We start from the raw sequence: 12,238 nt of genomic DNA on the forward strand, positions 1-12,238 counted from the left end.
TTCAGGGTGAATCTTGACAAATCGGAAGTGATGGCAATCAACCTTACCAACTGCATAAGGCGGGCCTTCGTCAGGCCCTCCCAATCCCATTGGCCGCTTCGTCCATAGGGTACCTGGGTGTCCGGATCCCTAGACATCCAGCCTTAACATCACAGTGCAACTTCCCGCGGCTGTTCGGCGAACTCGAGCGAGATTTGGAACAATGACAAGCGCAGGAAATATCGTGGTTTGGCCGCATATCGGCGTGAAGATGAACCTGGTCCCCAGGTTGCTATACTACTGCGCTGCCCTTCCAGTGCATTTCCCAGATAAGGAACTTATGTCTCTACAAAGAAATGTGCAAAAGTTTATCTGGGGGGGTAGGGGGATGCCCAGAATAGCGAAGAAAATCTTGCTCCGGGGGAGGGAGCTGTGTGCCTTAGGGGGGCCGGATGTGAACAGGTATGCGCTAGCGGCACAGCTGTCTCACGCGTTCGCCTGGGTTCTCCCTTCAGACTATCCCCTGTGGAGGCACATAGAAGAGGCCTGGTGCCCGGTGCCTTTGGCAGATCTCCCGCACCTCCCACCTATCAAAATCCAAGGTAAACTAGGCCTGTTAGCATCTACCAGCAATACAGTGTGCAAATGAAAAGCGGCAGCCCGCAAATGGGGTTGCACTGCCTGGTTAGGCCCACTCACCTCTTGGTGGAACCACCCTGAATTCACCCCTGGAATCTACCCACATGGGTTCACTGCATGGCAAGCTGGAGGGCTCCAGATCCTATCGGATTTCCTGGAGGAGGGCCCCCCCTTTCCTTTGAGAGGTGTAAGGAGAAATTTGGGGTCTCAGAATTAGAGCAGTTTCGATACTCCCAACTGCGGCACTGGGCCTCAAATAGGGTGGTGAAGATAAAGGGGGCGAGAGCCCTTTCAGCTCTTCAGCTCACTCTTGCAGCACCGAAAGGCAGGGGGAAGGTGTCCTCACTCTACAAACTCCTAGATAGAACCGACCCCTCCACAAACGAGAGATACATGGTGGAATGGGAGAGGGATCTAGGACGGGAGATAGATTCCATGGAATGGGGGAACATTTGGTCCAGGTTACATAAAAGATCTCAATGGGCCTCATTATGAGGCTTGCGCTCCCGTAAGGAAGGGGGCTGGTTCGGGACCGGCCCCCTTCATTACGGGAGCGCGTATTACGTGGTTCCCTTTGCGGGTCCTGGATCAGACGTCTGGTAAAACCAGACGTCTTTTCCGGGTCCCGCGAGGGGAAGAGGGAGGTAACAACGGGACACCTGTAATGTGTCCGTTGTTACCTCCCTCCCCATTCCAATTGAGACCTATGGGGGCTCAAATGGGAATGGGGAATGGTTCCTGCAAGGAGGACTTACCGGGTCCTCCTATGCCGAAATGACCCGGTAAGTCCCCATTGCAGGAACCGGGTAATGGAACCCGGTTTGGAGGCAGCCATGGAGCTAATAGCACAACAAGGAATGCGGCTACAAGATTTGTTATAGATATTATGCAACGCCGGCTCAACTGAATAAACTCAACCCGGACATTTTCCCGAACTGCTGGAGAGGCTGTTCTGAAAATGGCTCCTTGTTCCATCTCCTCTGGTCCTGCCCTAGAGCGGAGAAATATTGGAGGGAAGTGGTAGGTCATAGCAAAGAAATTGCAGGTGTATCCATACGCTGGGATCCGGGAGTCATTCTCCTGGGTAAAACGGGGGGAGGGGCATTCCCGGTGTCCAGGCACATGTCACGATTATGCACTCATCTGCTTCTAGCCGCAAAGATTGCACTGGCCCGTGTTTGCAAAAGTACAGAGGGTCCGGTAAGCTCACTATGGTGGTTTAAATGCTGGGAAGTGGTGGCAGCTGAAAAAATCTCGGCACTTCACGCTGGGAAACTAGGCCCCTTCTTAAACACTTGGGCTTCTCTGATGGACTTTGCTACACAATACCCCGCCCTCACACGAAGGCCCCCGCTCACACGCTGGTTCAGGACTGAGAGGCCCTGTTGGAGTCTCAACAGGCCCTGGGCAAGCTGCCTGCCAGACTTGGAGCATTTACCAGCCTTTTCTCCCAGAGGGCTGATGTGACATGGTGTTTGTCGATTGCAACTGCTAATGCTGACAATGCAATGTCTGCAGTTTTCACTTGTTTAAATGCTTAATAAAAAGTATTGTTGAAAAAAAAAGAAACACCCTTGAATCGTGATCATTTGTGTCTGTCTTTACTGTTGCCACCATGAGTGCCTTACAGTATGGAAAGTTAAAGTGAGGGGAATAAACTAAGCCATGATACACTTGTCGGTTGGACAGTAGGGACTGTCTGGCTTCTAATCCATCCCGTTGGTCTAACTGTTAAAATTGACAGACATACACTGGTGGGTTCATTGACCACAGTTTGGAAAGTGTAACAGGTGGAACGTTAGGGGATGGGCTCATATGTCCAAAGTTGATATATTGTTTAATGTTACAGGCCAATGTTTTGAGTTTAGATTGCAGGGGGAGTATATTGGGATTAAAGAAGGTGGTATGACCTCGAACGTAAATAGCTGGAATGCGAATATCCCTGTCAAACATACAAACGTTTTATTGTATGTCACAGGTAGCCCATACATTTCCAAGAAACGGACACTGTAGTCAGAAATCATGCTATGCCGTGGGGACAGTTCGACAGTCTTGTAATATTTGTAGGGCCCATTCTCTCATATCTACTACCGATGCCCAACCTCGCAGGCGTCTGTTGCCCCTGGTTAGTCTTTGGATCGTTAACCCTTACTGTGTCTAATCTCTTGTCTTATGAGGAAGTGGTTTACCACCCTTCTATGTTACTATTCCTTCCTCTCCTCTCCCTTCTACTACTCCTTTCCTCAGAATACCCCGCCCCTCAACTATTTTTTTCCTCCCACTACTACACTCCTCTCCTCACTACTATGTTCCTCCTATTATCCCCTCTTCCCCCCTAATACCTCTCTTCCACCCGCGACTACTTTCCTGCACGACTACTTCACTACACAACCACGCTCCTTTCACTCTGGGCTATTCGCTTCACAGTCACACCCTATATAGACCTCTCTTCAGCCCCCGCCACAGACTCACGCACACTCAATCTGCAGGTTTTACATTTACCAGAGAAAATTTAAAACCTGGATATTCGAATCTGGTTCTTAAATACTATTAAAGACATCCCACCCTTGCCGAACACCAGCAAATCGCCATGAATGAGGGTGCACTCTACAAGTCCGCATACATCCCTACATGCATTGTATGATGAGTCCCTACATCAGCATAATGATTTGTGTATACTATAGTCTTCAAAACTGTTGGGTTCTCTTTTTTTAATCTATTTAAGGTAAATGTTCCACAATGACAAAGTACATATTTATAGAAGGTACACGTAAATGTGTTGTTATTAATAGAAAAATGTGTGTTTCTACTTCAGAATCCTGGGCTGGTCCCCGCATCCATCCTTTCCCTGTCTCTTGTGGAGCTGACTAATAAACTGCAAGATGGGTCCCTGTCCCCAGAGAGCGCCGTCTACACTTACATGGGAAAGGTGAGGGGATATGAAATATTTGGTGGTCATTGGTACTTGATGTTTAGCTTCTGGACAGTCTTAAAGTTTCCTTGACTTGCACATGTTTGCCAGGTCTCCACCATCCGGCATCTCTGTTAAACTGGAATTTTATACTTTGTTACCAAGAGTTTTTTCATCCAAATGCTATTAGCTACTAATTGCAAGACAGGTGCTGGTTAATTGAGCATTCCAAATAATAGAGGCAGATAACAAAGCTGGAAAGTAACCTGAAAGAGCAATGCTTGATTATGCATGCAGCGAGGAACCCTTTTAGTTAATACTCCCTCCTGATGTTCAACATTCCCCCACTTCTAGTAGGCATTGTTAAAAGGGAATTAGAGAACTGAAAATGCAGCTATTCTACCCCAAGAACAGCAGTATTCGATATGGTTTGTCCTACCTGCAAAGAAATGTAACTCGAGCTTCCACGTTTGCCCCTTCAACACATTGTTATACTTTATTTTTCATTTAAAGATGGAACATGGGATTTCTATATAAGTTGGCTAGACTTCTAATGCCATAATTTGTACAAGATACATCTATTTAAATGGCAAGAAAACCTTCAAGGAACATATGCAAATAACCAATCCCTGTACATGCTCCTCTTAAGCTGGTCCAGTGCAGCAAAGCACCACCACTGCCAATTGACTACATACATTCCAATGTACAGAGTCTATTTTTATTTGTAGGGAAAATATTGTGTCCATTAAGTTGTCCTCACTACAATAGGATAAAGAAAACTGGACACTCATTCAAAACACACATTTTCCCTCTTTTGTGTTTTCCAGGTGCCAAAATGTTGGGCGCTCTATTTAAACATATCTCTGAAGAACACCTGTGGCATGGACTATTGTAGCCCAGATAAATAAAGATTACCATAACTAAGAAAAGGGAGGGTTTTGTGTGTTTGACCTCAAAAAGAATGTGATAACATGAATGGCATTGCATAGCGCATTTCAAAAGCATATTCTAACACGGTCTGTTGATCAATGCAAGATAGGTTTTAGAGACTTTATGATTTTACAAAAGTAGATAAAATTGCATATAACTTGTGTGATGAATCCTGAGATGTTGTCACTTCTCCTCAGAGGGCCAGGGTGGTGAGGCTGCTACCCGATAGTCGCCCTGACGGTTTTACTCATCAGGGGGATCTCATTGGCAGAGACCTCCCCTCTGGGGATAAGGGAGAAAATCAGGGAGAACGCAGTATACCCACCCTCCACCCATGTTCTGGTCACCCCTTTACTTCTTAAGCCCCACTACCATTTCAAACTCTTATAGTGAGAGTAGGCCCATGAACTTCTATAACATATCAGAGAATGACATGACCAGATGTACTGGGACGAAGAAGGTTTTGAGAACCCTGAGGGTTTGCCTGACCCAAGTACTGGGACGGGGTAGCCCATAGGAGGAATACAGATTGACATGACAACTACAGCTACAGGTGTTTTGATGTTACATCCAGAGAAGAACCAGGTGGAGCGGCGGATGCAGGCAAGTAGCCGGGGCAGTCCAGAGGTCGAGCTGGAAGCAACGCCCCTCCGCCAGTCCTGACAAGCAGCGCAGTGGTGCGACTCTGGCCAGGTGGACCGGACGGTCTGGTGACCGCATCGGGGCAACAAAGCAGAGAAGACGAGCAGAGACCCAAGCAGCCAATGGACCAAGGGAGAAGGAACACTGGTGCTGTCATTGAGACACCACGATCCAAGGAAAAACTGGAGTGCTACCTGATTCCAGTGACGGGCATGGGGAAGTTCGGGAGGCCCGGTAGGGAAGCGAGGCAGGTGGTGAGAGGGTCTTGCATCTGAGGAATGCTTCCTCAACCCAGTGGCCTAGCGAAAACCACTGACCAACAGAGAAGGGTCTGGGACCCGAATCAATAAGCAAGTAATCTTCCTCATGGCGGTACTTGGCGAGAGAGTAAGCTGAACCGAAGAGTGAGGGAAACTGAGGTCTGGGGCCCAAATCAAGAAGTAAGGCATCTTCCTCATGTTGGTACTTGGCGAGAGAGTACATCCAGTGGCCCAAACCGAAGAGAGAGAGAGAGAGAGACCAAGGTCTGGAACCCAAATTCAGAAAATAACACAAGTCCTCTTCTTTGTTTCATTACTTGGTAGAGAGAGATACCAAGTGAGGCCAATCGAAGAAGGGGAGCAGCAGGGCTGCTGGTCCTTCTATCATTTGAAGAACTGTGGCAGAAACTACTTATTACATAGACCAGGGGAAGCAAGTCATTCCCCCTGGGTTGTTGAACTGTTTTACCAAAGTGGAAGAGAAGCCAGGGGAAGGGAGTCATTCCCATGGTATTGATGAACTGGGCAACCAAGCAGAAGGAGACCAGGGGAAGGGAGTAATTCCCCCTGGTGTTGATGAACTGTGTTACCAAAGTGGAAGAGAGGGAAATGGAGTCATTGCCCCTGGTATTGATAAACTGTGCAACCAAGCGGAAGGAGACTAGGAGAAGGAAGTCATTCTACTGGTAATCAAAACCAGGTGAAGGGAGTCATTCCCCCTTGTGCTGAATTCTTAAATCAAGATACCAGGAGAAGGGTGTCAAGTTGTAAAGACATTGTGATACAGACTGTTAGAAGATAGGCAATGTGTTTGCCAAAGAGAACTGTTTGAACTTTGCCATTTGTGTTGAAGGAGAATGTGAAGAGGATATGAGCTCGTACTTCTAGGCAGGATGCTTGTTTTTCCCCAAACCAGCCTATGGTTATTGCCTCCCCATCAACGCTACACTCACCCCTCGTGTCTACATTTCAGGAAGGCGTTCAAGACCAACCTCTTCAAGTAATGGCTGCACTCTAATAACTAGGTCCACACCGTCCACTCCCTACCCTACCTAACAATGGGTGATCTGCTCCCCACCTACTCCTCCGCTGGTTGCTTGTAGATTCCTTGCTGCCAAAATGCCCACCCTCATCCTCTTCGCTCCCTCGTCTCTCTGCTTACTCACTGTATCCTACCCCCTATGATTTGTAAAGCACTCCATTGCTTCCCAAAGCTATGCCTTTGCTCACTAAATACAATAATAAAAATAATAATATAATGATAATAATAATAATAATATTGCTTGTTTAGTAATTTCGATATCCTCTACCTTTGAATTTCGCTATAGGGGATACAATCACTTCTATTGTTGTCCTTTTTAGATGAGCATAAAAATGACCATAATAGTACGTTGTCCCAAAGGGGCTTAGTGTTGGATGGAAAGAGTGGTACCTTAACAGGGAATTCCCAGCTGTAGGTTCTCATACAGTCTGACCTTCCGTTATCAGATGTATAGATGGCGATAGCAAGGAAAGTTCACAATATCTTTAATTCAGGTGGGTGTGAATTTCAAATGAGGGTTCTAGTAATTTCACCATTCTACAAAGCCTTTACAGACTAAGATATGTATAAAAGGATTGTATTAATCATAAATAGCTGCATTTTCAAATGATTCCACATATAGGTGAGCTATATTGGCGGCCGCTGATTCCCCAATGTGTGTTCATTCCATTTTGTGACTAAATGCACCATGACATTTGAAAGACATTCTCCTTCCATACCACCATTATACACTAATAGCCACATTATTTTGGGTGATATTCTAGAGGGTCACAATGCAAAATCCCAGCTTTTATCCATAATTATTCTGGTATATAAATATTCAATATCGAGAGCGATGAGAGACTTCTGTGATGATGCACCTCAAAACCTCCACTGTAATGATTGTGTTCTGTCTTATTAATACGATTAGCATTTTTGGAATGTACTCATTTAGGGGAAAAAAACATATTTAATTGAGGACTCTACTATGGATCCCACTCTACACTATTGGATGGGCAGGCAGATTTTGGGAGTTTAAATTAATTTTGGGCCCAGTGTAAATTATTCCTGTTCTTAAACGTGTTGGTTTATCGATTCTTCGGTTAGAGCGGTTGTAAATTTATTTTTTATAATGTATCTTTAATTAGTTCTCTTAAACATATGTTGGGCTCTACACTCAACCTCCTAAAACCCCCATTGTTGTACATCCCCCAAAGCATTTATTACTGTGACTCTTCTTTTGTCTGTGCTCTTAATTTTTATTTCTGTATCCAAGCTGAAGTCTTCAAATGCACGTTGCTCAACGGTTACTAGACATTTGGTCGAAAACCAATTGGTCGAATGTTTTTATTTTTTTATTTTCACCCCTTTTTTTTGGGGGGGTCCCCCCCAAGCCCCATTATTCTTCTAAAAAACCCTTTTTTTTAAAAACGAAAACCCGAAAAATATATATATAAATTAAAAAAAAATTCGACCATTTGGTTTTCAACCAAATTGCGTCGAACAAATGTCTTTCGACCAGTTTTCATTCGACCAAATGTCTGGACACCGTTCTCAACCATGGCATAACCATAGAATTGTTTTTACTCTTGGTTTTTAACCAGTTGGTGATCTCCAAGTGTTATGTTTTCAAAATCCACGGGTTCAGGTGATCTTGTATAGAGCCATAATCTTAGAAGAGTTGTATGTTGGTTTATTGTCAAAAAGTTGTGTAATTCAAATTTTTCTAAACCGTGTATTACATTTTATGCATTGTGTGGGTTAGTTATCACAACAACTATGCTGTGATAGAGCAGGTCAACTCAGCTGGGTCTAGATGATGGTTTCTTTTATTTATTACCATTTCCTTCCACTCCAGCTTGCAGTTGCAGATCTCAGAATCTTGGGTCCCTCCTCTATCCCATCCCAAAAATGCTGTATAGCCACCTTGTTGGTACTGATATCTATTTTTATTTCCACTTGCTTGTCCTGTACCAGAGGAGCCTGATGTAGCCCCCTCCTCTTCATTGCTACTATCTGACCTGTTGGCGATTTCACTGAACTTTACTCTTCATGGTTTTCATGCTAGATAGGATTAAGATGTGTCATATCATGGACATAGATTAACAGACGAAACCAAGCTGGGTATGGCCCTAAATTTGATTTTCTCTTTTGTTTTCATCAGACCAATAGTACTTGAATCAATTTTAGAATGTTCACCAACCTAACCACTTTCCACTGTGGTTGTCTTAAGTTGACCCTTTTGCTTTCTGCACACAATTCTTCAAAGAACTACTTTGAAAGTAATTAACAATCCAAAAACGAAACAAATTTCCAACGTGAAGCAGTAAGTGTGGCCTCTCCCCTATTCTGTGGAATCGATTTAAAAACTAGGTCTGCCTCAGTCTCTCTTCAGCATAAATGTCTGGAAGCACAATGTCCAAGTTCAACTTTTTCTCCATTGTCAAGTTCAGCTAGGCAGGGCAGATTGAGCCAGAATACCAAGACTTCGAAACAGCAGAATAAGCAGAGATGTTGGGCCAAATGAAGCCAGGCAGGCGATATTACCTCCCGATCCAGATGGAGGGAAAGCAGGTTATGGCCTTTCTTGATTCTGGAATTGGCCAGACCGCTGCCCACTCAGATAAGGGCTTCCTGAACATGTGTATACGCATAGTCTGTCCCGCCCTAGGCTCCAATTCTTTTGACAAGACCCTTAAAGGGCCATTAGCAATCTGCTCTTTGCATGCGACAGTCCCCTGCCAAGACATTGGGACTAAGGGAGGTTGACCAACAGTCCGGCCATACCACCTCGGGGCAGTCATCTACTACCTCGGAAGGTCCCTGACCCCCTTGGTCACCCCATTAATGTCCCAATAAAAGGGAATGGGACTTTGTCACAGCTGAGATTGTTCATCGGGTAGAAAGATTTTCTGATGTATGTGAAAAAACTGTCTTGTGGTCAAAATTGTATGTCTTTTTTTAACTACTTAAAACTTTCTGAAAAGGTATATTATTTGAGCTCTAAAATATCTTGAATGAAATGGCCACATTTTTCTAATTTCTCGCCCTATTTATAGGCAACTTCTCTATCTGTTTAGATTAGAAGCATGAGCTAAACTATGCCACATTTGTTGACCACATGTTGACCACATGGCTTCCTGTTACTATAAATTCCGTAAAGTTCATAAAAACGTTCTTGTGTTTTCATAATCAATCCGTGTTAGTTCTTGATTTCTGTAATCTCATACCATTTATTGAGACCATTTCCTGGTGTTTTCCCTTAAATAAAATGTCCTCCATCGTACATGGCCAGGCTATACAGCAGAAATACCCCCATAAATGTAACACCCTTCACCATCAGACCCAAGGCAACAGAACCATCTCCCTAAATTGAACATACTACACCTTGCATGCTCAAGTCTTAGACAGCAAAGCTATTCAAATTCAGAGCCCATGTGCTACAAGAAAAGTAGAAAATTACTAGGAAAACAAAATGATTCCACATGGCCAAAAGGTCCTCTTCATAACTTTTGGGACCAGTTCAAAACTATGCAAACATAATTCTCTTACATTCTTCCTCGGACATCATACCAACTTGTGTTAAAGTTGTAAATTTATGGGCACAATTTAGTCAGCCCCTGACTTTATGCAGAAAGGCAGACTTTCTTCTCCTTTCTCTCTTTTAGAATTGTAAGGAATCAAGAGTAAGACTCAGACACAGTAACCTCTTCAGTGATGGTTAAAGACTTTGATTAACAAAAGAGTGGGTTGGGGAAATCCTACCTATCCTTATCTCTAGGAGGAGTTTCCGTGCCTCACCAAAACTAAGGACTGTCTGTGTCAAGAGGTCTAAATCAAAAAGAGTTCTCTATAATGTGTCCAAATTCCTAAACTGACCCTCACACTCCAAACTTAATATAACGTGAAAATGGGGATGTCTGTTAGCTGTACACCTGCAGCTTGCAAAAGTTCCAAAACATAATGTTCAAAAAGGTGAAGAAAACAAATAAGGTTCCACCAGAAAAGGGGTACTCTTTCCCCCCTGGATTTCTTCTAGCCCTTTTTAAAATGGCGCTTTCATCTGTTTGTGAAGAAGCAACAAAGTTCCACAATCTCAAGGGGGATGACTCTTCCCCTGAGTTTGCTTCAGTTTTAATATACTCCACAATATACAGCTTCTTTCTCTTCAGACCTCTGATGTCCTTTTGCAAAGGGGTATGTTCCTTCCCTTTCTGATTTGTACTAATTCATGCTTCCAAGAGGGGTTTTCTGTTCACTTAAGTTTCGCAATCTTTTACTCCACATATAGGGTATTCTCCCTTCCTCTCCAACCCCTGGTTTACTCTCCTACTGGGGTTTTAAGTTGTTGCTACCTCGTTACTTCAGCCTATTTCCAACTCCCAATGAGGACAGCTCTTCCCTTGAGTTCCTTCCAGTCATATAATATTTTTTAGACATACAGTTTGTCGCTTTCTGGACCTCAAATATCCTAGTTCCAAAAGGGGTATGGTTCTACCCTTTCACTGAACATCAAATGTAATTTTCTCAAAAACTGGAATGGATCTTCCCTTTCACTGGACCTCAAATGCCCTTTTCTCAATAAGGGCGATGGTACTTCCTTTCAGACTGATACTGTTCCGAATTTTACAATTGGGGAATTCCCCCCTCGTTTTTTGTGTCCCTGGTACACTCTCCTGCCAGGGATTTTCACACGGGTGCGAGTCCCAGACTCGCTTGACTGGTTTACTCTCCTGCCAGGGCTTTATCCATTCAACATTCATTTGTTTTTGTATCCAGGAAATTATTCTTAATGTACCCTCTTGCAACAGTCTTAATATCAGCACATGTTCCAGCTCCTTATTTGGGCTTACTCGCCTTTTAATGGTATGTGGTATTCACTCTGAAGTGTCCCGGGTTTCCCAATCTTCTTCTCTGGGCTTACCAGTGTTCGCTGGCAGCTTTGGCATCCCTCGCATCTCACGGTGGTCTTTGCTGCATGCCTGAGGACTGGGAGTGCTGTTCGTTGGCTCCATGGTTCCTGCGTTGCCTTCTTCTTTTGGCAGCTCCATCTGTCTGTGGCAATGGTGCGGCGAACCCCTCTCTGCACGACATTCCTACACGCTGTATTCACCAGCCTCCTTGCTCCGGTCTGCAGCCTGCACTCCTCCGGTATCCTAAACAGCATTGGGTGATGCGAGTCTCTCCCTGCTCAGGCATGCCCTTTTTTAAATGTCCCGGCACTTGTTAACATCCAAAGATGATAACGCAGCATTGGCTTACTGCTTCTAGTGATCCTCCTTACTCTCTCCCTCTTCCTTGACTCAGTATTATGAAAGGGGTGGTGATGTAAGCAAGATTGGTGTTCAGAGCCACATGCAGATGTATCTACATCACAATGTGCCATACATTCTTGGGGAAAATGCAAGTGGGTGTCATCAAGACATACATGTAGGGGTCTGGCTTGACCTAGTGTGTTCACTATGCTTCCCCAGGGTGGTTCTCCCCCATGTGATCCTCCTGCAGAGAGCCACCCCCAGTGTCAGATTCGGGTATCTTCTGCATTTCCTTGGCCACATGAGGGGCGACTTCCCCCGGAGAAGTAGTGATGACTTTGCTAGATTCGTCACATTGTGTAAGTAGCAGTGCATGGGTGAGGCGGTACCTTCTTGGCTGCAGAAGACCCCCTTGTGGGGAACAGTTTATGCATTTGGTAATCCCTACTTCTAACCTTGAGAAGGACAGTCCTTAATATCTGGATGAATAAGGCATTGCTATTTTTGTCCTGGTCCATTTTAGCTGTGGTGGAAAAGTTTTCAGGGCCATCGGCCAGAACCCTTACCTAGCAAGGAGCCAGAGTGACTGCAAACTTGACAT

General features: G+C 44.6%; 1 protein-coding gene across 1 annotated transcript in view; it reads left to right on the forward strand.

Annotated features, from left to right (window-relative positions):
• LOC138548412 (vitamin D3 hydroxylase-associated protein-like) overlaps positions 1-12,238 on the forward strand; it is a 571,296-nt gene that overhangs the window by 76,245 nt on the left and 482,813 nt on the right. The window contains exon 2 of the mRNA XM_069642275.1: positions 3,434-3,547. Within this exon, the coding sequence (XP_069498376.1) occupies positions 3,434-3,547 (114 nt within the window). The remainder of the gene's footprint in view (positions 1-3,433; positions 3,548-12,238) is intronic.

Source organism: Ambystoma mexicanum, chromosome 1q (assembly GCF_040938575.1).
Source record: "Ambystoma mexicanum isolate Mex_15411 chromosome 1q, UKY_AmexF1_1, whole genome shotgun sequence".
NCBI classification, from domain to species: domain Eukaryota; kingdom Metazoa; phylum Chordata; class Amphibia; order Caudata; family Ambystomatidae; genus Ambystoma; species Ambystoma mexicanum.